Below are 25,069 nucleotides of genomic sequence, written 5' to 3'. Positions count from 1 at the left end.
AAAGTATAAATAAATGATCAAATAAATGCTCTCCGACTTCTGCAAGTGATACGCAATTCACACAAATGCCAAGTTAGCACTGCTAGCTACGTTGGCTGTAGTTAGCACCGGAGCTACAAGGCTAATGTAATTAGCTTGATTTTGTGTTAACATTGTATGGCACATTGTTTTCCATAAGCAGGGACTACAGTACAGACAAAATTCAGAACTCAAGATGCTGCTGCTGCTGATTGACTACCTTTAGGGTAAGTGGAAAATGTGCAAATTAGATTTCTTGCTGTATTAACTACCATTACTAAAAATAATAATGTTCTATAAGCTTGAGTGTCTGAATGCTAAATTCCTGGTTTATGTGTTTACAGTAAAGGTCTGTATGAGTTTGGGTTCTGCTCAAAGATAAGCTAAATGTCAGAGAGTTCAGTCCTAACTGAGCTCTCTGAAATATTCCCACCGAGTCCGTTTGAAATGTCACTCTGATATGAGCTGTTTTCCTGAGAGCTTTCAGAAAGTGGAGTGTGCTGAAGTGCTATGATCAGCGCGCTAGTAACGTTACAGAGTATACGCTCACACACTGTGAGGAATGAACCTCACTCAGTGAGTAAAACTAACAACCTTTAAAATAATTACTTTAGCAAAAAAATCTTCTCTTTTACCACAAATGTAGTCGATCAGACGAGACGCGTTTGGTGTGTGAAGTTTGTTTCTTTAGATTCAGCACAGGAGGTATGAGGCTATTGTAGCTAGCCAGCTAACGAAAGCTAAACTAGCCTGATTATGTGGCTTCTGGCTGTGTATGACACACTAAGACCTATAAACATGGACCAATCCAGGCTTCATTCATTCATTTTCCAATTTCTGCATAAAGGGATAAGATGTAAGACTCTTATTTTACAACACTTGAGATTTTGGCCTTAAAATCTATTCATGGCATAGGAATACATGCAGGTGTGATGAGGCAAAGAAAACTTATTCTTTCAAATTTCCCACTACCTTTATTAATTATCATCAACATTCCATATAAAACTCAGAAAATGTGTACATTCACTGGTGGTTTTGAATAGTAAAGAAAATGGATATATTTGTGTAGACATTACAACCAGCGCTGCCAGAATAGACAAATTTTAGTTGGACTGGTTAGGAGAAAAAGTACTTTGGCCAGAGGGAAAAAAATGGACTGATGTGTCATTATTTTGGTAGATTTTATGAAAGGATATCAAATTAATAAACTGCTTTACTGAAATTTGAAAAGTAGTTGAAATGACCTTGGGACAGTTTCTGATGTTTACTTTTTAGGCATTTTTCATGCATTGAAATGGGTGGGTTTTGAAAATTTGGGCCAGAAACTATAGACGCAATCTGGCCATCTGGCCTTGGTTCCTATCACCACTGTAAAGAAATCTCTACATTCAGTCATTTCACACCAAACCACTCTGAATGACTCTGTTTACATCTTAAACACTCAATCTGAAGAAATCTTGGTTAAAAAAAATATAGATTAGTCAGTGTAGGAAAATAACTATTTATTCAGGTCAAACTGTGCAAATGTTTTTTTTTCCTCCCAGATATACACAACAGAGCTGACATATTGATACAGTTATATAGAACAGATTATTTAACTGTAACTCAGATATCTAGATCTTATCTTAAAGGAACAATATAAGAGACTAACAGTAAGCTGCTACTGCTGTAAGTATAGAAATCTGCATTAAACGTAACCGTGAGGAAAAAGTAAACTTTACAGACTTTGCAGGTGAGTACTACTGCTCAGGAGTGCATTTAAAAGTGCACATTTGGGGAAAAAAATGAAAATACTTTCTGATACAAAAATTACTTTTCAATGATGATCCTCGCCTCAAAACACAAAGCACTTTGTTGTGTTTGTCATAAACAAGAAAATAAAGTCTCACTAAGGAAAGATGTTTCATGGTAAAAGAAAATGTGCTTTTGTGTTTTACTGCAAGGATTAAGACAAAATCTGCATCAAGTAAACAAAGTGGACGACAACTTTTCCATCGCAGGACAAGCACAAAGGAACCCACACTGAGAAATGAAACGTCCTGTGGTCTGTCCTGTGTAGCTGCCCTCAGTGAAGGCTAGCTGACTTTGGTCAGCAGTTTGTCGTCGGTCAGCGTGAACTGGACGCTGACGGACATCTCGGCAATGAACCTCTCGCAGGCCTGGCGGGTCACCTGACTGCAGGAGCGCAGGTCGATGGAGCTGATGCTGCCACAGCGTTTGAAATACATCAGAGACAGGTCAGTCACCCTGTGACACACTGTGGACAGAAACATTCAAAACAATATTCATTATTTCTGTTTTGGACATAAGTTCATATACATTATCCAACTTCAACTGTCTTAGAAACACAATTTAAGCAATTATACTTTAGATCTCAACATCATTAAAAGAGTCCATATCCTACTTTCTATGTACCAAAAATGTTATTACTCCATTCAAAGTACAACATGCATCAATCAGTGAAGAAATAAGGTCAGATATTAAGTTTTGCAATTACTTGCATTTAAATGGCAGCTTATGACATTTGTTTACTTTCATTTACCAAAAACAGTCATATGTGATTTCTACGTGATCACCTCTCTTCATCTCTTACAATTACACTGGCTGTTCTGATTGGCTGTGCCTCCAGGTCTGAAACACTCCTTATAACTTCAGTGAGAGTGGGCGGGGCTAACTGCTACAGGCTCAATTAGTGGATAAATAGTGGGTAAAGTAAGACTTTATAGATTCTTTATTTTGTCAGGCATGTAACTGGTTTCAGTGTCGCTCCAAAAGTGTTTTGTTGCTGTCTTGTGGGTGCTGTGCTAAATGCTGCTGTATCCGCAACTGTTCTCTATCTCCATGTGTCAAGTACAGGTCAAGTCAGGCCTGTGGCATAATCCTATCCTCAAAATTATTTTCTATTAATATTAGCCTATTTTACCATTAGCTGCACTACAATCCCCAGCATGCACTTCCACATAATGTGCACTCCAACCCTCTGTCCCCAGTAACAATCTATAGGACAGGGTTACACCACAAAAAGAAAAGATGGCAGGCAGCGAGTTCAGGCAAATAGGCAGGTTTAATAGACATGCTTCCAAGGGACATTTAAAGAGATTTAACAGATATCTGTAGGTGATGTAGTCTATTGTTTCAAATAAAATGATTTGTTTTTTATTTTAAATTATTTTTGAATGGTTTAAGTATTCACTGCTTATTTTGTTGTTGCAGCTTTGGCATATTTTGAATAAACAATGGCCAGTTCAGGTCATGACAAAATGTTAATTAAAAATAAAATAAATACACAGCTGGCCTACGGATTTGTTGGGATTTTTTTTAATATGGCCCTTTAATTGGTTGAGTTTGACACCCCTGCTCTATCTGGCTCTTGTTATCAGATTTCTTATAAATGGGCCTAAAATGATCGAAATTAAGTTTCAATGACCCCTTGAATAATTGAATAATTGCTGAAACACAATACTGACTGAATTACTGGTGTGCATATGAACAACACATCCTAACCACTGTGAGTCCAGTTACAGAGAACACATGAAGAATAATCTGTATAGAGCTCAGTGTGTACTTGCCTGACAGGTTGATGTGTGTCAGCGTGTCTCTGCTGCTGGTTCCGGCGGCAGTGATGATGTTGATGCTGTGGTCAGTGATGTGGCTACAGTAGCTGAGGTCCAGCCGGGTCAGTGAGGGCAGGTGTTTGATGATGAGGCGGAGGGAGTGGTCAGTGATGTCCAGACCAGCCAGACTCAGCTCTTGTATATTACTCAACTTACTGCTGCAGTCCAGCTGACCTGCAGACCAGCAGAACGGAAGCAGATGTAATTCAGCGCTTCACTGAAGAGGTGCATGGCCATAACAGTTTAAGTGACTGACTGGTTGGTTGGTTCAGTGAAGATCAGGTTCAGCCACATACAAAATCTGAATTAGAAATGTTTACAGTGGTGGTGATAGGAACTAGACGTCCATCTCTAAACGCTCCCCCACAGAAAGTTAATAAATAAAATTACACTGCCTGATGTCTGAGACATTGTTTAATGACAGTTTTGAGAATATTTTGCCCTTAAACCCCATTCATTGTGGATGGATACATAGTATGCAGTATGCGGTGAGGCAAAATAGCCCCCAAAGAAAAATCGGAAATAAGTTTCCACTATTCCCTCCCACCCCGTCATCAACATTCCATATAAAACTCAGAAGACATGTAGGTTCACTGGTGGTTTTGGATAGCAAATAAAATGTTTGTGTAAAGAAATCTGAACCATTTCACACTAAACCACTCAATCACTGTATTTGCATGCAACACACTGAATTATGGGGGAATTTTTTGAAAAATTGTTGAAATCGCAAACCCTTGAAAACGCAGTTCCTCCACAAGAGGGCAGTGTTTAGCTACTTATTGACTGGACTTTAAATATAAAGAAATGGGATCTGCCTAGATCAAAATCTTTGAACAGCTGGAACTAAAAAAGATTCATCCAGTAATTGTAGGAGGAGGAGAGAGAAACAAACAGACAGAGGGAGAATATGTGTACAGTATATAAATATAACCTGGTCTGTAGTCTGAAGGTGGTGACAGTAGGTCAGTGATCTGTTGGTCCTTCAGCCCCTCCACCCACTGCAGGTCCAGCTTTAGCAGAGGTGGGCAGGCAGAAGAGCAGAGGGTAGAAACAGCAGCCCAGGAACAACCAGCTAACTGCAGCTTCCGCAAACCTACAACACACAATTACTGCCCTTCACCATCACACACTGCTCAGTACAGTGATTGGTGTTAAGAGTGCACTGCACTACAGTGAGCACTGTCAAGAGTGTAGCACAATATAGAACATAGATCAGTACTGTGAGTGGTATTATAGTACAGTGAGTAGTGTTACAGTACAGTGCAGTACAAAACAATTACTGAATGATGCTCTAGTATAGTATAGTGAATTTTGTATGTTGTTAAATAGTACAGTGCAATATAGTGAGGGATATTACAGTATAGTGCGTTATAGTGGTAGGTGTTATAATATTGTGCAGTATAGTGAGTGGTGCTATAGTGCGGTATAGTTGGTGGTGTTACAATACAGTAGGTAGTGTTATAGTGCACTATAGTGGGTGATGTTAATACAGTGAGTGGTGTTATACAGTATAGTGCAGTACAGTGCATGATGTTATAGTATACTGCAGTACAGTGAGTGGTGTTATAGTATAGTGCAGCACAGTATAATGAATGATGTTAAAAGTAAAGTGCAATATATGTACTAATTATATTGTACCCACCTGGAAGCCGGTTAATGAGCCAGCTGAGCTGTTTCTTAGAGATGTTGGTCCAGCTGAGGTCAAGAGAGAGCGGCTGTCTGCGGATTATACCACTAAGCATGAGGGGGGTGATGGACTTACAGTGGTTCAGGTCAATCCTGCTCCACAGCCTTTTATCACAGCACCTGAGAGAAAGAGAGAGAGACAGGGAAGGTGAAAAAGAGACCGAGACAGACAAATAGAGAGACAGGGAAAGAGAGAGAGCAAGAGCAGACTGAAAATTACTAGTACTTCAGCTTGCGTATCAGAATCCGAACAGCTCAAGTCCTATTACAATTCATCGTATTTAAATCAACCATTAACATTAGGTGGGCAGTTCCACTTAAAACAAATAGTCCAGTGAAAATTGAAATTACACAATTCAACGTCCCACCCCAAAATTATGGTCAGCTGATACATGTTTCATGTCTGAAGCTTCTTTAGTTTTAACACTGGAGCTACAAGGCTAATTTAGCTAACAGGTAATAGGAGCTTATACCGCACCAATTAGCATAATGCTAACTGCTTAACTATTGCAATTTCTTTTTCAGTCATGTGGAGTTCTTCAGTAGTCTCTAATAGACCTTTATAGCCAAAATTCATGGCTGCTACTGTTCTTCAGTCCATGTTTACAGGTAGTAAAGACATTAGGGAGAATCTGGGGGAATGTGATTCTTCTCTTAACTATCGCTTTAAATGTTATTTTTCACTTACCACCGGTTCCAGGTCTTGCAGACTTGCATGCACACACACAGCTCATTGTGCTGCAGGTGACTGAACACGCCCATCCACTCCTCTCTGCCAATCACGTGGCTCTGTCCATTATTTAGCGGTAGGCGGTCCGGTGGGGGACTGATGGGCAGCGGTCTGATGACGTGGCGTTCCACTTGCGCACATTTGGGCAGGTGTTGGGCAGCAGCTGGAGGCAGAGTCTTCCTCGCCAGAGGCTCCTCCTTCTCCAGTTCCTCCCGGGTTCCTAGCCAGTCGCCTAGGTAACCACCTCCATCGTCATGGCTTTCCAAGTTGGTGGGTAGCGTTCCGTTCTGATTGGCCTGTCTCCCCTCGCCTTTCAGAATCTTCTGCTTCAGCCATTGGCTCCTGAGCCATTTTAATTGGCTCTTCACCTGTTTGTCACCGCCTGACACTCTACGTGTTTGGCCATTTTCATGCAAAGCTGACGTCTTGTTTGGGAGAGTGGATGTTTGATGTACTGGCTTTTCATCCTCTCCGTCCTCCTCTTTAGGCCTCTGCTCATCTTCATTGCCCTTCTCCTCCTCCTTGCTCTCTCTCTTCACAGCGTGCAGCATTTCAGGGTTCAGAACGTTCGAGATCTTCTGAGGGATCACAGACAGCACAAATTCAGCTCTATTAAAATCCTTATAGCATGCTAATGTTCCTGAGTGACCGGTCCAACATTATCTACTGAAACAGAGTGAACGTGAGTTTGTGAGTGTTTTGGAGTGAATGAATCGGTCAGCAGACCTTTCTGCTGGGCTCCGGCTCTGAGTCCATACAGCACTTCCTCTTCTTGTGCACAGTCTCCTCCTCCTCCTCCTCCTCCTCCGCTTTGGACTTTAGTACAGGTGCCACCCCCAGAGAGGGGAGGGGTTTCTCAGTGGAATCCTCAGGCTTGGTGATGGGCATGTCTTCTGGCTCCGTTTTCTGATTCAGGGCTGACAGGTCAACGGAGGGAAGTTCTGTGGTTTTGTTTATGTCCTGTTTGTCCGGTGGGTCCGTGGGGGGTCGTGGCTTGTGTAGAGAACCCGGAAGGGTGGGGGCAAATTTAAACCCCGGACCCCTCTTCTGCTTTAAAGAGATTATTACAACACATTAGCTAATTCTTATTATGCCTGTTATCAAGCACAAGATTGATCATGTAATACAAAAATAAGGTGTTGCAAAATGCTTTATTCAGCCTTGTTACTGACTTGTAACTTAATAAAACAGTAATAAGCAGCCAGTTAATCAGCAGTTATTGACTGAGGTTTAATTGAGGCTAAAAGTACAGAACACTTTTGTTATCTAACTGACACAGAAGTCAGCTGTAGATTAAAATGCAGAGAGAGAATAAGTTAATAAAGCAAATGTTGTGAGGGTCTGCAGTCAGTTCTTTGGTAAGGTCTGTAATCAGGACCGTGATCAGTTCTACAGTAGTTACAGTAGGTTTGTTGTCAGCTCTGCAGTCTATTTCATGGTCGGCTCTGCAGTCAGCTTTCCAGTCAGGACTGTGGTTAGTTCTGCGTTCAGTTCTGTGAACAGGATTATGGTCAGCTCTGCACTCAGGACTGTGGACAGGTCTGTGGTTAGGACTGTGATCTGTTCTGTGGTCAGCTCTGCAGTCAGTTCTATGGACAGTTCTACAGTCAGGACTGCGGTCAGTTTTGTGGTGAATTGTGTGGTCAATTTCTGTGGTCAGGACCACAGTTAGTTCTGTAGTCAGGCCTGTGATCAGTTCTGCAGTTAGTTCTGCGGTTAAGACTGTAGTCTGGACTGGTTGGCACTGTGGTCAGTCCTGTGGTTAAGACTGGTCAGAAATGTGGTCGTTCAGTGGTCAGCTCTGTGATCAGTGCTGTGGTCAGTTCTATGTCTAGTTCTATAGTTAAGACTGTAGTCCAGACTGATCAGGACTGTGATCAGTCCTGCAGTCAGTACTGAGGCTAGCTCTGTGGTTAAGGCTGTAGTCCACACTGGTCAAGACTGAGGTTAGTTCTGCAGTCAGCACTACGGTCAGGACTGTGGCCAGTTCTGCGCTGCTTACTTTCCCAGCCTTTCCAGCCTGGCTGCATTTAGGACACTCCCAACAGTTGGGCAGCTCCTCATTCACCACCCCGCCCACTTCCTGCACACAACACAGAGAAACTCAGAAACAAACAAAACTGTAACAGAACACAGCACATTCATCCACTACAGCATCCACTCCTATTTGTTCTGCCCATTTAACACAAATCAGTTCTCTATTTCAGCTGTGAGTTACTTTCTCTCATCTGTACTGAGGTTAAAGTTCTGTCCAGCATTACGTGTGATGTGATCTGACCTTCAAGCATCCTGGGTGAATGATTTCATTACAGATGGAGCACTCCATCAGCATCAGCCTAAACATCTCCTGCTCCTCCTCCACCGTGTCCTCCTTCCCTGCCTCCCCACACACCGCACACACCGCCGTGTGAGGCAGCACAGGCTGTAACACACATACACAGAAGGTGAACAGGTAAAGGTGTTTCTGCTCTCCAGCTTCATTTGTTCTTATGGAACGTTAGCTGTGCAGTTACTGCTACTCTACAGGCTGACGGCTGTAGTAACACAGCTGGACCACTGGAATCACATTTTGTAAATGTTCTGCTGCATATTTATTGATTCATAATTGATCATGAAGTATTAGTTTGGTGAACAAATTTGTATATAAATCGTTGTATATGTCATTGTATATGTCCTTGCATAATCCTTCTGAATCAGATCATCTACTGTAATCAGTGCACATATGCACATTATTATATTATATAACTATATATTTACTCTGTTCACTCCTTCAGCTTTACACACCTTTCTACTTCAGTACTTCACTGTACTTTTCTCATATTGCACATCTTATATTTCTTGCAGACAGTTTGTGTACCAATTTATTTACTGCCCCCTCCATAAATATTGGCATCTCTGGTAAACAGGAGCAAAACAGGCTGTAAAAATATAATGATCTGTCATTTAAAATCATAACAAAAATCTAACCTTCATTCAAAGCACAATGACTGAATCTTAGCAGGAAACATTTTTTTTAATCGGCATAATTGTGGGAATAAAGTCATGGGCAAACATTTAAGTGTTCCTGATCTCTCACATGAACTTTAAAACAGAAAATATTAATGGGAATATACTTCAGTATATACTTCCTAAGAATTTCTAGGGTGCCAATAATTGTGTCACACATAGATTTAAGAAAATATTTAATTGCAAGATTTTTTCGTTATATTTCATTATGTAGGGTGTGTGTGTGTGTGTGTGTGTGTGTGTGTGTGTGTGTGTGTGTGTGCGCGTGTGTATGCGTGTGTATATGTGTGTATGTGTGTGTATGTATATATACACAGCACTCACAGCAATGCACTGTCTCAGGATGCAAGTCTGTTTCATGCGGCCCGGACCACCGAACTTTCTCATGTCCTTACAAAAGTGGCACTGACCGCACTCCGTCCGCACACACGCCTCACACCGCCTGCATCGCGTTCGTCTGCGCCGCGCAGATGGGCTGCGAGATCCGCACGGCGCCACGCGCGCTCGGGGACGAGCTGGAGTTCGCGGCTGCATACAAACACAGAAAATAGGAACATTAAAACAGGACAATATTATTTAAATGCAAACACATATATATTCACTAATTTAGTCTGAAAGATTAGTATCAGATGTTTGTTTAAATAGATCAGCACTGGCCATTTTAATCCAGATCAAATTCTGATTTCTTAAAGCTACTTTAAAATAATTTAAATATCTGCACTGTGGAATCATTTCATCATTTTTCATTTTACCTAAACTGGATTTCTGGGCTGAATTATCTATGAAAATACTGAATCCAAGCCAGTATTTGTATTAATCAAATAATTGTCAGTATATAAATTCCCTGGATGAATAAAGCAAAAAAGAAGGTGTGGATGATTTAACAGGCTGCATAACTTTCAGTGTTACCTTGATGGATTTCTTTGGCCAACAAACAACAGGCCTCCCTGTAATGGCCAGCTTGGGGTCATCATCTGCGTGTTCCTTTAGGAGCACCTACTCTCACACAAACACATAGCTATATGACTTCTATTGTTTTGTTTTTAAAAAATTGCTCTGTAATGTTCATATGATCCACACAGCCATTACGACAGACTGTAATACACTACAGGAAGTGTGGGGGGCAATATGGCTTCTAATGCTTCATAACACAAGAAATCAGAACTTTAAATAATGGTGGTGGTAAAGGGAGAGGAAATCAAGCAGAACAGTTTGATGAGTCAACTGATAGACTAATAGTTAACAGATTAATTTATGATATAATTCTGATATGCAAAACTATGCTGTGATAAGCCTGTTGATCTCTTCTGGTTCAGACATATTACAGACTGGACAATCAGACAGACACATCAGTGGTACCTTCATGTGTTGGAGCAGAGCCTGGGCATCTTCTATCCCATCTGGAATGCAGCGTTTACCTGCAGGCAGCGACTCCAGCTTCTCCACCAGCACCTGCAGACCACTCAGCTCAAACTCTGTCAGGTGCGTCCAGCCGGCTTGTGCAGCATCAACTGTGGGTTTAGGGTCCACCACAGGGTCCAAAACAGTTTTAGATTCAACCATAGGTTTGAGGTCCAACACCAGCTTGGCATCCAGCTCAGGTTTATGGTCTGGTAGCCTAGATGCAGTGCTGTCCTCAGAGTCACTAACCGGTTTGAGAGTGTGTGAAGTGTGGATGCTAGGGTTGTACTGAACTGTCTGCTCAGTGTCCACCTGTGTCTCAGTGGACTCATCCATGTCTCCCCGTAGGTCAGAGATAGGACCTGAAATGGAAACCGAAGCTTTAGCCTTGATAGAACTACATTACCCACACTGCAACGCACAAGGTTCCAGCCTCAAGTTTGGACACACCTGATTAATTATAAATTTTAATACACAACAAATCTACAGGTTTATAGTTAAATATTAGAAAATGTGACAAACACATACAAATAGTGAAGGTGGCACCTCTGAATGGATGTATTTATTAAACTTATTAAAAATACTGGATCCATCTGAGGATGAAAGCAAGAACCTTATAAACTCACTAATTAATTTCCTTCCTCAACCTTTTTTTATTCACTCCTCATTATTTGGTATAGTATAGTGTAGTGGGTAACACCTCTGCCTTCTACACTGTAGACTGGGGTTCAATCCCTGCCTGGGTAAGCTATACTATATCAATAAGAGTCCTTGGGCAAGACTCCCAACACTACCTTACCTGTGTAAAATGATCAAATTGTAAGCCAATCTGGATAAGAGCATCTGCCAAATGCTGTTAATGTCATTAGTTGTTTCACTGTTTCATCCCCTCCCTGCTCTGGTCTCTCTCTGTCTCTCACCGGTCAGGCTGGCCTCTCTCTGGAAGTCCTCGCTGAGGTAGGAGCATTTGGTCAGGCACTGCACGTATCTCTCCAGCACGTACCAACACATCTCATAGAAGAATGGATAGCGGAACTTTGAGTGAACCTGAGAGGCACAAACAGAATCTTCAGCACCAGTTCAGTGAACTCATCTATTTATCCAGACATTATCTATGTTTAATGAACTCTGTTTATTACTATTATACTTCTCTGTCTATTATTACTAACACCATCATCACTATCACATAACCATTACCCCCTCCATCATCACCACCAGTACCACCAACACCACATTACCATTATCACCACCATCCCCATTATCACTACCATTACCATCACTATCACCACCACCCCACTATTATCGCCAGCAGCATCACCACCACCAATACCATCATCACAGAGAGGTGATGTTTTGAATGGTAAAAGCTAAAAGCTTCTCACTTTAGTCCTGTTCTCTATGTCGTACACGAGAAGCTGCATGGGGATGTTGAAGCTGTGGAGCAGATTCCCCCCAAACACTAGGGAATCCTCTGGAGTATAAACGGCATGGATCCACCCTGCACACACAAACACACACACTTGCTTATCTTACCTGTTTTAAACCTTTTTGTGTCATATTGTTTTCTGATTCAACACATCCTGTGTCATCTCCACCTGAACACACTGGTGTGTCTGGATAAAGACAGAATGTGTTGTCTTTTATATATCTGTTTTAAGTGTGTAATGTGTGGTATTCAGTACTAACCTGATGGGATGAAAAAGGTGTGGCCCTGTTTGAGTGTGATGCGTTCACAGCCCTCTACTTGATCACCCAGAAACACATCACTCTGCTTCCCTGATAAAACCCACTGCTCATACAGCTCCAGATTACTGGGCGACGGAGGGATCAGCCAAAACACCTGCAGAAAGGAGAGAGAGACCAACAGAGTGATAGAAAGAGAAAGAGATGGAGAGAGAGAGAGAGAGAGAGAGAGAGCGCACAGGGGGATGTTAAAGCAACATTATTTAACAATTTCACCTTAAAATAACAGCTTCTAAGTCATTTTGAAACCGTCAATGTAATCTGTAGTATCCATTCGACTGCATAATACGTGTACATCAAGGGGAATGGGATTGCACATTGCGACCCTGGCTGTAACTGTCCATGAGGGCCATTCAAAGTGCGATTTGTATTTATGACAGTGGTGTAAACTCTGCATAATGCTGCTTTAACCGATTACAACATTAGAGCATTTATAGCAGAACATCTGAAACGGCAGGACATTCCACACTCACCTTTCCTCCTTTAAAAACGTGGTACCACACTGAGGTTCCACCAAAGTCGATGTGAAAATCAGTATAACATCCTTTAACACTCATCAGACAATACCTACAGTGAGGGAGAAAGAGAAAGAGAAAGAAAGAAAGAAAGAAAGAAAGAAAGAAAGAAAGAAAGAAAGAGAGAAAGAGAGAAAGAGAGAAAGAGAGAGAGAAAGAGAGAGAGAGAGAGAGAGAGAGAGAGAGAGAGAGAGAGAGAGAGAGAGAGAGAGAGAGAGAGAGAGAGAGAGAGAGAGAGAGAGAGAGAGAGAGAGAGAGAGAGAGAGAGAGAGAGACGGAGCATATGAGAAAAGCAGAATTAAAGTAAAATCTAGTGCTGCCTCCTGCTGCGGGAAATACCTCTGGACTTTAGGGTACTTCATCTCAGAGATGACGTTGGTGGCTTCAGTTTGTCTCTGTTTCAGATGGAGTGGCCACATGTTGTCCACCCAGTCCACCAGGTCCACCTGAAAACACACATCACACACCTCTAATCCACTGTGCTTACAGCAAAACCACTTGGAGAAACCAAACCAACCTAAAATTCAGTGTTCTATTAAACATCCAAGAAAGCTTGAAAGAAAAATTTAAGATATTAATATGAAGAAAAAAAAAGAAAAAAAATGTTGATCAGACCTAAATAAGAACTGTGTGGGCATGGGCCAGAGAAACAGCCTTGTGATTGGTCAGGGCAATGCTTACGGAGGTGTTACCCAAGATTAGGACCGCCCAGTTTACCACGAGAGGAGAGAAATATGGTGAAATATATTGGTCATTCATTAGAATCTGGGAAGGTTTTTATACTGAAACACTTTGTCCTTGTATATTTTGGGCCCAGATGAGCAAGATTAACCTAATTAGAAGGAAGACTCAGATTTAGGTTACCTGGAGCTTTTTTTAATCACAGAATGTATCAGAATATGTTTCGTTCACTAAAAATATACAGCAGGTACCACAGCAGGTCTCTGGATGAGGTTTTCCAGTTTGGTGTGGCTGAACTCCAGACTGATCACATTGAACAGTTTCTCTCTCTCTTCCTCTGGAGTCTCGTAATAACGAACAAACTGGGCCATGCTCATCTCCGAACCCTTCTGAGTGCTGACATCCATCACATCCACTGTCCGCCGGCTTCCTGCACACAAACACAAAAAACGTCCTTATTATAATAACAACATATATATAACATTTAGAATGTGTTTGAGACTGGCTGCACTGGCAGCAAATGTATTGATAGCTACATTTCCTTATTTTGGTCAGAGTGCCTCTAGTGGTGAGACAGAAGAGTCACAAAGGAAATGCTCTCTAGAATCAAAGGGACACTGACTAAAATAAGGAAATGTAGCTATCACTACATCTGCTGTAAATGTGAAAACATCTCCTCTTACAGGTGAGTGAGATTCTCCTCTTTAAAGACTAATCTACCTCATCAGGATGCATGATGAAGATGTGAGTCCATGTAACTTTTCTCTGTGGGGAAAAATGATCTTGAATTAAAATGTTCCAAATCTGATACGTTTCATTTGTGTTCGTTTGACAGTTATTGGATCCTCTCAGTTACGACACTGTTACGACTCACGCATCAGACTCAACTCAGACCTCAGAGACCCAGCTCTGACTCGCACTTCGGACACTCTTAACTTTGACTTGCTCCTCAGAGACTCTTGATTCGTCTCTGACTGCCTCCTCAGAGACTCTTGACTTTGACTTGCTCCTTAGAGATGCTATACAGTGGGGAGAACAAGTATTTGATACACTGCTGATTTGTCAGGTTTCCCACTTGCAAAGCATGTAGAAGACTGTAATTTTTATCATAGGTACTCTTCAACTGTGAGTGATGGAATCAAAAACAAAAATCCAGAAAAATACATTGTATGATTTTTAAATAATTAATTTCCATTTTATTGTGTGAAATAAGTATTTGATCATCTATCAACCAGTAAGAATTTTGGCTCTCACAGACATGTTACTTCTTCTTTAAGAAGCCCTCCTGTTCTCCACTCATTACCTGTATTAACTGCACCTGTTTGAACTCGTTACCTGTATAAAAGACACCTGTCCACACACTCAATCAGTCAGACTCCAGCATCTCCACAATGCCCAAGACCAGAGAGCTGTGTAAGGACATCAGGGATAAAATTGCAGACCTGCACAAGGCTGGGATGGGCTACAGGACAATAGGCAAGCAGCTTGGTGAGAAGGCAACAACTGTTGGTGCAATTATTAGAAAATGGAAGAAATGCAAAATAACAGAAAATCTCCCTCGGTCTGGGGCGCCATGCAAGATCTCACCTCGTGGAGCATCAATGATCTTGAGAAAGGTGAGGAATGAGCCCAGAACTACACGGCAGGACCTGGTCAATGACCTGAATAGAGCTGGGACCACAGTCTCAAAGAAAACAATCAGTAACACTCTACGCCGTCAAGGATTAAAATCCTGCAGTGCACGCAAGGTGCCCTTCCTCAAGCCAACGCATGTCAAAGCCCGTCTGAAATTTGCAAATGACCATCTGAATGATCCAGAGGAGGAATGGGAGAAGGTCATGTGGTCTGATGAGACAAAAATAGAACTTTTTGGTTTAAACTCCACTCGTCATGTTTGGAGGAAGAAGAATGATGAGTACAACCCCAAGAACACCATCCCAAACATCATTGGAAACATCATTCTTTGGGGATGCTTTTCTGCAAAGGGGGCAGGACGACTGCACCGTATTGTGGGAAGGATGGATGGGGCCATGTATCGTGAGATTTTGGCCAACAACCTCCCTCACTTCCCTCAGTAAGAGCACTGAAGATGGGTCGTGGCTGGGTCTTCCAGCATGATAACGACCCAAAACACACAGCCAGGGCAACTAAAGAGTGGCTCCGTAGGAAACATCTTAAGGTCCTGGAGTGGCCTAGCCAGTCTCCAGACCTGAATCCAATAGAAAATCTTTGGAGGGAGCTTAAAGTCCGTGTGGCCCAGCGACAGCCACGAAACCTGAAGGCTCTGGAGGAGATCTGTATGGAGGAGTGGGCCAAAATCCCTGCTGCAGTGTGTGCAAACCTTGTCAAGAACTACAGGAAACGTCTCATCTCTGTAATTGCAAACAAAGGTTTCTGTACCAAATATTAAGTTTCTTTTTCTGGTGTATCAAATACTTATTTCACACAATAAAATGGAAATTAATTATTTAAAAATCATACAATGTATTTTCCTGGATTTTTGTTTTAGATTCCATCACTCACAGTTGAAGAGTACCTATGATAAAAATTACAGTCTTCTACATGCTTTGCAAGTGGGAAAACCTGAAAAATCAGCAGTGTATCAAATACTTGTTCTCCCCACTGTATGAGGTCTGATTATGTGAAAGCATGAGCACTGAACATGCTGCTGTAGATGAACTGAGATTTCTTTGCTGATGTGTTTTCAACACATCCGTACGTTGTCTTACAAATGACCAAAAACTAATTGCAAACTAAAATAAGCAACATTAAAAGCACTAATTATGACAGAGCCATTAACTGAAAATGTGGAAAAATTAAAATAATAAAATAACCTAATCTCAGTAAAAGCACAGAACAGCCCGGGTTCATCACCACCTCATTATCTCTCCCTCTGGGATTGGAGCTGATATAAATAAAGCAAAATTAACACAATGCAGATGTTTCAGTTCAGAAGCTCAGCATCACCTGAACTCTGGTGGTGAGTTCAATACACATCATCACACATCTAAAACATTAGACACATATAAACTACCATACTGATAATTTTTTTAAAGCAATTCTCTGCAGATATCAAAGCGTGTCCTTAACATGTTGCCGTGATGACTGTAGTGAAAATGATTAGATCAGAGTTTAGGCTGCGTGTGGAATACCAGCCTGGTTTAAAAACACTGTAAACACTGTGATATAATCAGTATCTGAATGCAGAAGGATCATTGAAGAGTCCGCCACTCTTATCTTATTCCTGACACATAAAGCTGGTGCTAAACTACACAACCCTTCCTGGATCAGGGCCTTGTCATGGCAGAAGGGCTTGTGTGGTCTAGGGATCTTCAGAGCTAAGTCGTCGGGAGCAATATGCTCCTGGTAGGGTCTCTCCCAGGGCGAACAGATCTGGAGTGATGAACCAGACTAACGCGATCCAAAAACCCACCATGAAAAATGGTGCAGTTGTTGTTTGTCCAGGTGGACGAGAGGGCCGCCTCAATGCGAATTAAATTCGCTGAGAGGAAAACTCTGACTGTTGTGTGTGCTTATGCACCAAACAACAGGTCACAGTATTCAGGTGGGGTTCTGGAAAGGGTCCCGCCTACAGACTCCATAGTCTTACTGGAGGACTTCAATGCTCATGTTGGCAATGACTGGAGAGGCATGATTGGGAAGAACAGCCTGCCCGATCTAAACCTGAATGGTGAATTGTTATTGGACTTCTGTGCCAGGCATGGGTTGTCAAAAAAAGGAAAACAAAGTTCGAACACAAGAACAGAATGATTTTAACTCCCACCTCTGGGAGACCCTGTTCAAAATCTCCACTGTGCTGCCAAGCGTAGCTGTGGCCAAAAGTTCGTGGATGCCTGTCGGGGCGGTAACCCTAGAACCTCCTGGTGGACACTGGTGGTGAGGGAGGCCATCAAGCTGAAGAAAGAGGCCTTTAGGGACTAGACAGCCCAAAGGACTCCCGACTCAGCAGAGAAGTACCGATAGGCAAAAAAGGTGGCAGCTGCAATGGTGGCAGAAGCAAAATCCAGGACGTGGGAAGAGTTTGGCAAAGCCATGGAAAAGGACTTTTGGTCGGCTTCAAGGAGGTTCTGGACAACTATCCGGCGACTCAGGAGTGGTCGGGGTGGCAGCGCCCAAGCTGTATTCGGCAAGGGTGGAGAAACTCTGACTTCAAGTGAGGATATTGTCGGTTGGTGGAAGGAGCACTTTGAACAAGTCCTTAATCCTGGAGATATGCCTCCCTCACGGGAGTCAGGGCTGGAGACCTCTGGCGTGTCAGGCTCCATTTCCCTGGCGGTGGTCACTGAAGTAGTTCACAAGCTCTTCAGTGGCAAGGCACTGGGGGTGGATGAGATTCGTCCGGAGATGCTTAAGGCTCTGGATATTGTGGGGCTGTCGTGGCTGACGTGCCTCTGCAATATTGCATGGACCTCAGGAACAGTACCCTTGGACTTGCAGACTGGGGTGGTGGTCCCCATTTTTTAAAAAGGGAACCAGAGGGTGTGTGCCAACTATCGGGGTATCACACTGCTCAGCCTCCCTATGAAAGTCTATGCCAAGGTGCTGGAAAGGACTCCGACTGATAGTTGAACCTCAGATTGAGGAGGAACAATGCGGATTCTGTCCCGGCCGTGGAACAATAGACCAGCTTTTCACCCTCTCAGGGATTGTTGAGGGGGCATGGGAGTTTGCCAACCCAGTCTACATGTGTTTTGGATTTGGAGAAGGCTTACGACTGGGTTCCCCGAGATATCTTGTGGGAGGTCATCCAGGAGTATGGGTTACCGGCGCCACTACTCCGGGCCATTCGATTTCTGTTCTCCCAGAGTGAGAGTTGTATTTCTTGTACTCAGCATTAAGTCGGACCCTTTCAGTGTTAGCGTTGGGCAGGGTTGTGCCCTGTCTCCACTCCTGTTCATGATATTCATGGACAGGGTGTCAAGGCGTAGCCGAGATCAGTAGGGCATTATGTGTGGAGGCCAGAGGGTGACATCTCTGCTATTTGCAGACAATATTGTTCTTCTGGTTGAATCACATGGATGCCTCCAGCACTCACTGGAGCGGTTTGCAGCTGAGTGTGAAGCGGTTGGTATGTGGATTAGCACCTCCAAATCTGAGTTCATGGTCTTAGCCCAGAAAAGGATGGTAAGGGGAAAGGACTTGCCCCAGGTGGAGGAGTTTAAGTATCTCAGGGTCTTGTTCATGAGTGATGGGAAGAGGGATCGTGAGATCGGCTGCAGGCTGGGACAGCCTATACCGAACTGTAGTAGTGAAGAGGGAGCTGAGCCATAAGGCAAAGCTCTCCGTTTACCAGTCGGTCTACATCCCAACCCTTACCTATGGTCATGAGCTGTGGGTAATGACCGAAAGAATGAGATCACGAATACAAGCAGCGGAAATGAGCTTTCTTCACAGGGTGGCGGGCTACACTCTATTCGATAGGGTGAGGAGCTCGGCCATCTGGGAGGAGCTCGGAGTAGAGCTGCTACTCCTCCGCATTGAGGGGAGCCAGCTGAGGTGGTTCGGGCATCTGATTCAGATGCCCCCTGGACGCCTCCCGGTGGGAGTGTACCAGGCACGGCCTACGGAGACCCCGGAGTCATTCAAGGACACACTGGAGGGATTACATCTCCAAGTTGGCCTGAGAGCGGCTTGGGGTCCCTGGGAATGAGCTGGAGGAAGCTGCGGGGGGTCATCTGGGATTCTTTGCTCTCCCAACTGCTACCGCTACCCTATTTGGACTAAGTGGTTAAGGACAACGATGATGATGATGATTATGATTATGATGAAGATGATAAACTACACAATCTTTACCCTGAATTTAGTCCTGATTCTCAGTCCAAGTCTGAGTTGGTTGGCTCTAATCAGTTGGAGTCGACAGTTGAAGAGAGAATCGAGTTGCGTGTGAGTTTGTCGCAGACTCAGATTTTTGGCCGCCTGATCGAGTTTCAAACCAGTCTATCAAATTCTAGTTTATCAAATGTCTGATTTCTTTTTACTCAACTCTGTATGTAATCTAGTGTAAACTGATCAACAACTAATATGAATGGATTCCTGCAACAACCAATGAAAACTGAGAGCACTAAAGAAGAAAATACATTATTTAAACAAAGAAAAATGGCGAAAAGTCACTAATGCGTGGAGCGAAGCTTTTTAATGAGCTGACTTTAAGGCAGAAGCAAGTTCATGAAGTGTGAGTTCAGTGAATTTGGTTCAGTTTAGCAACTATTTAAAACTTGAGCAGTGTGTAATCCCCAAATATAAGGCACGCATGTGAGGTCACAGTTTGCGGTCACACCCACCTAGTGACACGTGGATCTGCAGCTGCCTTTTGGTATCAGCTTTGCTAGATATTGGGGTAAATTCATATCTTAAGTTATGTACCATATTTAGCATCTTCCTTCTCATTTTATTTAATGTATCTGTAAGGCTTTTGTCAGCATTTATTAAAACATATCCACGATGATGCGCTTTGTGTTTTAAAAACAAAGAGATGTTTAGGCAGTGTTAGCTCCCCAAACACGCAGCTTTCCTTAAGGAGGTAACGTTACTCCAAAAGGCGTGTTTAGACAGTTAGCCAGATAACTTTCTAGATTTGGAAGTTTTACTCAGAAGAGATAAACATTAAAAATCATGATGACCACAAGAATTTATGTTTCACATATTTCTCAAGTCCAGTTGCCTTTAATTCAAGCAGATAATCACTTGTTTCATTCCCAGCTTTGTTGTTTACTCTGAAAAACACAGCCGGGTTGCAGAATGTTTTACCACTCAGGCCGACTGAGGGGGCGTATTCCAGTGGGAAAGTGAAGTCAATGCACACCTCTATATTTCATTCACCTGAAAAATCTGCAGAGAATCTGTCTTATAGTGTGAGATGCCCAAGCTTTTATAATCTGTTGGGATTTTAAAAGTTGTGGATCCAAGACTTCACCAAAACCTTCTTAGTACTAGTCCCATTCCACCCTTCACCCCTACCACTCAACCCTTCCCCTCCATTTTGTGTGTTCTCATCTAGATGTAGGGTGTCCCAATTCTTGTTGGGATAGAGGAGTAGGACGAAGTGTCTGGGCTACATGGCCCTCCAAACTGAAATTTTTCAGAGACACACTGCAAAAAGCGACCAAAGAAACCCACAAAAGTGAGAAATTTCACTGTTAAAAGAATTACAATAACTATTGTATTATCTAAGTTTAATGTAGTTTCAGTGTGTTATGGTCCTTTTCCTCATTATGGGCATTAAAAAATTATCACTATTATGCTGATGTCTCGGTAGCTAGCCAGCTAAATTTCCAATTCAACCTTAAATGGTACCTGCTGCTGAATGAAAAGCTGACGAATAACTGAATTCAGCTTCATATCACTGAAGAATTAGTGGTGGGTAATAAGAAATAATTGCCCCTCTTTGAAGGCCTATGATGACCTGAATGTAACTGAAGCCCAACAGCAGTTTTTGCTGAATTTTACCCTGCTCTGCTATCACTGCAGACTGGCAGGATTGCCTACAGAGCAGCACTTGTTGCCTGTTAATGAAGTAATGTCCTTTTTTATTTGAGGGTCCCATTTCTTGGGGAAGATTTCAACCACTATGCTGTAACTCAGTTCCAAGGGGCAAGCTGACACTAAAAACAAGGGGTAGGGGTAAAAATAAGAAATGGGATTGGGCCTCAACTATGGCTCATAGTCACAGTCAATGGCATATTAAGAACCTGCAGAAGAGCTAGAGTGTTGGTTTTGGTTGCAGTCATTGTAAATCAACGTGTGAGCGGTATACTCCCTAATGACGTTAGTAGTTAATCTGACATGCAAGACCCTTAGCGCAGCTACTGAAGTACAAACCAGTGAGAGAGCAGCTTGACTGTGTACATAGATTCCACAGAGAGAACAATCCTGATTGGAGTATTTTCTGTTGTGCACTGATTGGTTTGAGGATTTTTGCTTCCAACAAAAACTAACCAGTGAAATAAGAGTTTTACTACAACACTTAGAGTTTAAATACAACAAGACTGACGATTCTATTAGAGACAAGATGAACTAAATATTACAAGCCTGAAGGTTCCCTCCTGCATATTTCATATTTTCACCATATAGTCCTTGCGTAGTGATCAAGGGGACATCTGAAGTTAACTACAGGATAACAAACAAAAAGAAATCAGCACACTTACCCACCAGTCCTTTAATTTCACTCACAGTAAACTCTGGCTCAGGCATCCTGAAATAAAGTGACAACACAGTCTGAGAGGCATGTTCGGTCTTCAGTGTGTGGAGTTCTGCTCAGGTGTTGAGGTGGTTACCTGATCCCCAGCCCCTCTTTGGACTTAAACACCAGGGGTGTGCGCAGTGCTTCTCTCTGGACATACTCGTAGGTGAAATCTACAGATAAATTACAGCATCATAGGGTTTTATTTTAAAGAGTGGTGCAGAAATGTGTTGAGAGGAGCTTTACAGCCTCCACATGCTGACGGAACAGACATGTCTTTAAACTTGCAGGAAACTCTTACCTTTGCCTTCCATAAAGTGCACGAAGCTGCTGTTGTAGCGATCACTCTGCAGTTTGTCCTCCAGGTCAAATCCTCGAATGTTCACAATGTCTTCCACATCAGATAAGTCTTCATTTTCATCATACATCCTCCTGCAGACGGAGCGCTGTGCGCACAGACACACATACATTAAAAACAGAGACAGGTAAGAGCAGATTAAAAGCAGTGCAGTGTGATTTAAAGGGGAATTCCACCAATTTTTCAAAATTCCTGCATAAATCAGTGGCTTGGTGTGAAATGGTTGACTGTAGAGACTCAGATTTCTTTAAAGTGGTTGTGATAGAGCTGGAAAATATTCATCATGATCGTGATCAATCACATCACAATGTGCTTTTCTGTGTATAGTCAGAACTCAAAAACTTTCCAACTGCTCATTTGTTCAAAAAGAGGGCCTAATTAGCCCTGTTTAATTAAAACAAACAAACAGACTCATAGTTACTGACAGTGCTTTTAAAAAGTTGCACTACTTTGTGTGTTCCAACTTATCAGAAAACAGAAAAATAAATGTGACACTGAGAATCATTTCTGCCATATTGCCTAGCTCTAGGTGACAGGAACCAGGGGTCACCATGACTACAGCACAAACAGACATTTTATTATTTAGCCCAGATGATAGTAGAGCTGGATAATATTTATTATCGTAATCAATTACATCACGATATGTGACATGTGCTTTTCTGAGTACATTGTGTGCAGTACTCAAACACTCTCCAACTGCTTATTTGATCAAGAAAAGGGCCTAATTAGTCCTGTTTAACTGGATGTAGTTCAGCACAGTGTGTGTAATGGTCAATACACATAAACAGACCCACAGTTACTGACGGTAATGTCAGAAAAAAAATATTTTGTAACATATATGCATTTTTGCCATATTGTCCAGCTCTAGGTGATAGGGCACAAATATAGGCAAAAGAAAAAAAAACAGAACGCTACCACAAATTCTCCAACCTCCAGCTGTTCTGCATTAACTTTAATGGGGAAGTTCAACAGTTTCTCAAAATTCCCTGCATTCCCTGTGTGTTTAAGATGTACATAGTGATTCACCATCAGTGACCCTACATGTGTCTTCTGAGTTTTCTGTGGAATGTCGATGTTGGGAAGATAGTGGAAAATCTGAAATAATAAGTTTTCTTTGGGGACTATTTTGCCTCGTAACACCCTGCATAGTATGCTTCCCTCCACCATGAATGGATTTTGAGCTCTCAAAACTATGATAAAACAATGTCTCAGATATCAGGCAGTGAATCCATAACCATTTCATGTAATAACTTTCTGTGAGGGAGCTTTTAGAGGTGGACGTCTGGTTCCTATCATCACCACTGTGAAGTTTCTCTAGAAACCAGACAACGTTGTTTACATCTCAGCTACTTCATCATGCAGGGCTTTGGTTCAGTTTACATTTAAAAGCCCCTCAGACTCACCACATAGAGCTGAACAAATCATTTTCATAAAAATATTGATATTAATACTAGTTTGCTCAGGCACGTGGAGGTCATTAACACTACAGCCTGCTGAGGCACGTTTGTGTTACTGATTCAGGCCTTGTGCCTTTTGCACAACCCAGCCCGCGTGCACAAGACATTAAAAACAACATGAGAGGAAAGAAACAGGTCGAGCTCATCTGCAACTTTTGAATGCAGGAACATGCTGCAGTCTCGCGCGGATACGCTGTATCTTTGTATGATTGTGCGGCGGCGGATGGATTTCTGACTGTCCTCGTTTGTTTACATCGAGCCGAATGCAGCAGCAGCGCAAGCGAGCTAGTTAGCGTGCACGCGGCTACAACACACCAAAGACTGCTCGGCCATTAGCAACACTAACACTGACACGAAGCTGGAGCTGGCCTCCTATTCGTATGTTCCCGTTCCACCTTAAACGGTGCCCCAAGCGCCAGAATGTAACTGCTGCACCACTTAAGTTGGAACGGTAAAATTCGAATAGGAAGCCAGCTTAAGTCTCGTGAAATGCAGGCCATTAACAACACTAACACTCTCTCGTGCCCCCACCCCCGTGTAAAGTGCGCGTGCATGCTGCAGATACAGACCAGCCTGCGGCCGGACTCTTCACACGGCTCCATCATCATCATGATCACCATCATCATCATCACCACCATCTCCGCTGCTTCAGCCCCGCAGAGCCGAGAAGACCCCCATCACCTCCATCACGGCGCCCCAGCTCTCCGATCTACTGCCAAACCAAAACACAGCCCTCTGAACTAGCTAGGCAGGAACCATCTTTTTTTTCGTGTAGTGGCCCGTGACGTCACGGTTAGCCGAACCAAAACATTGCGTCACGCGTTTCGCTTTAAGGGGGTCTGTACCAGGCCACAGTGTAAGGAAGGCACTGTTGCCTAATATTGCTATCCGCTCCTCTTGTGCACTAACTTAATTGTAAAGGGGAACTCTACAAAATTTTCAAAATTCAACCACAGTTAAACGGTTTGAGATGTAAACAGAATCGTTCAGAGCGGTTTGGCGTGAAACGCTCCGTCAGAATTGTTCACAACGGTGGTGATAGGAACCAGACGACCACATCTAAAAAACACGTGTAGGTTCACTGGTGGTTTTGGAGTGTAAACAAAATTAACAATAAAATATTTGTGTTGTAGTCACGGCGACTCCTGGTTCCTATCACCACCAATGTAAAGAAATCTGAACCATTTCACACCAAACCACTTCTCACCGTCAAACACTAAATTATACAGGGGATTCTGAGAAACTGATAGACTTCCCCCTTAAAAGCAAATGGTTCTTCAAGGGTTTCTTTCTAAAGAAAATGGTTCTATAGAACCATGAACACTTTGCATGCTTACATGTGCTGTAGATGGTTCTATATAGAGCCTTTCTGAAAAGACGTCTATCGTTACAAGCTGAACACCATCACAATAGCAGAACCCTTTTTGGTGCTATATAGAACCACCACATTCTCCATCAATCTGAAGAACCATTTCACCATGCAGAGAACCATTTAATCATGCAAAGCGTTCTTTGAGTGTTCTTATTTCTTATAAAGAACCATTGTCTTTACCAAAGAGCCATCTTTGTAAGTGTTTAATTATTATCTCTGCTGAAAAAGGACCCTTAGAGATCATTAGGAGTCGAACCTGATGGTTTTACTTTCTAATGACGATTGGTG

General features: G+C 42.6%; 1 protein-coding gene across 2 annotated transcripts; it reads right to left on the bottom strand.

Annotated features, from left to right (window-relative positions):
- Positions 1–972: 972 nt before the first annotated feature.
- LOC108425167 (lysine-specific demethylase 2B) lies at positions 973–24,219 on the bottom strand. Of its 2 annotated transcripts, none has more exons than XM_017693622.2 (21): positions 23,979–24,219; positions 21,896–22,040; positions 21,689–21,767; positions 21,560–21,606; positions 13,646–13,824; positions 13,053–13,159; positions 12,672–12,765; positions 12,142–12,295; positions 11,838–11,953; positions 11,376–11,502; positions 10,414–10,817; positions 9,964–10,050; positions 9,379–9,582; positions 8,327–8,470; positions 8,051–8,131; positions 6,775–7,098; positions 6,007–6,626; positions 5,275–5,438; positions 4,564–4,725; positions 3,588–3,806; positions 973–2,275 (listed from the first exon to the last, which is right to left on the bottom strand). In XM_017693622.2, the coding sequence occupies exons 1-21, from the start codon at positions 24,045–24,047 to the stop codon at positions 2,094–2,096; spliced, it is 3,708 nt and encodes a 1,235-aa protein (XP_017549111.1). In that variant the 5' UTR covers positions 24,048–24,219; the 3' UTR covers positions 973–2,093. The 2 variants fall into 2 exon arrangements, with proteins under 2 accessions (XP_017549111.1, XP_017549114.1); XM_017693625.2 differs by having other exon boundaries at positions 6,775–7,095.
- Between the last annotated feature and the right edge of the window lie 850 nt (positions 24,220–25,069).

This window comes from Pygocentrus nattereri, chromosome 18 (assembly GCF_015220715.1).
Source record: "Pygocentrus nattereri isolate fPygNat1 chromosome 18, fPygNat1.pri, whole genome shotgun sequence".
Classification (NCBI taxonomy): Eukaryota; Metazoa; Chordata; class Actinopteri; order Characiformes; family Serrasalmidae; genus Pygocentrus; species Pygocentrus nattereri.
This window is presented reverse-complemented; position numbering and strand designations above follow the sequence as displayed.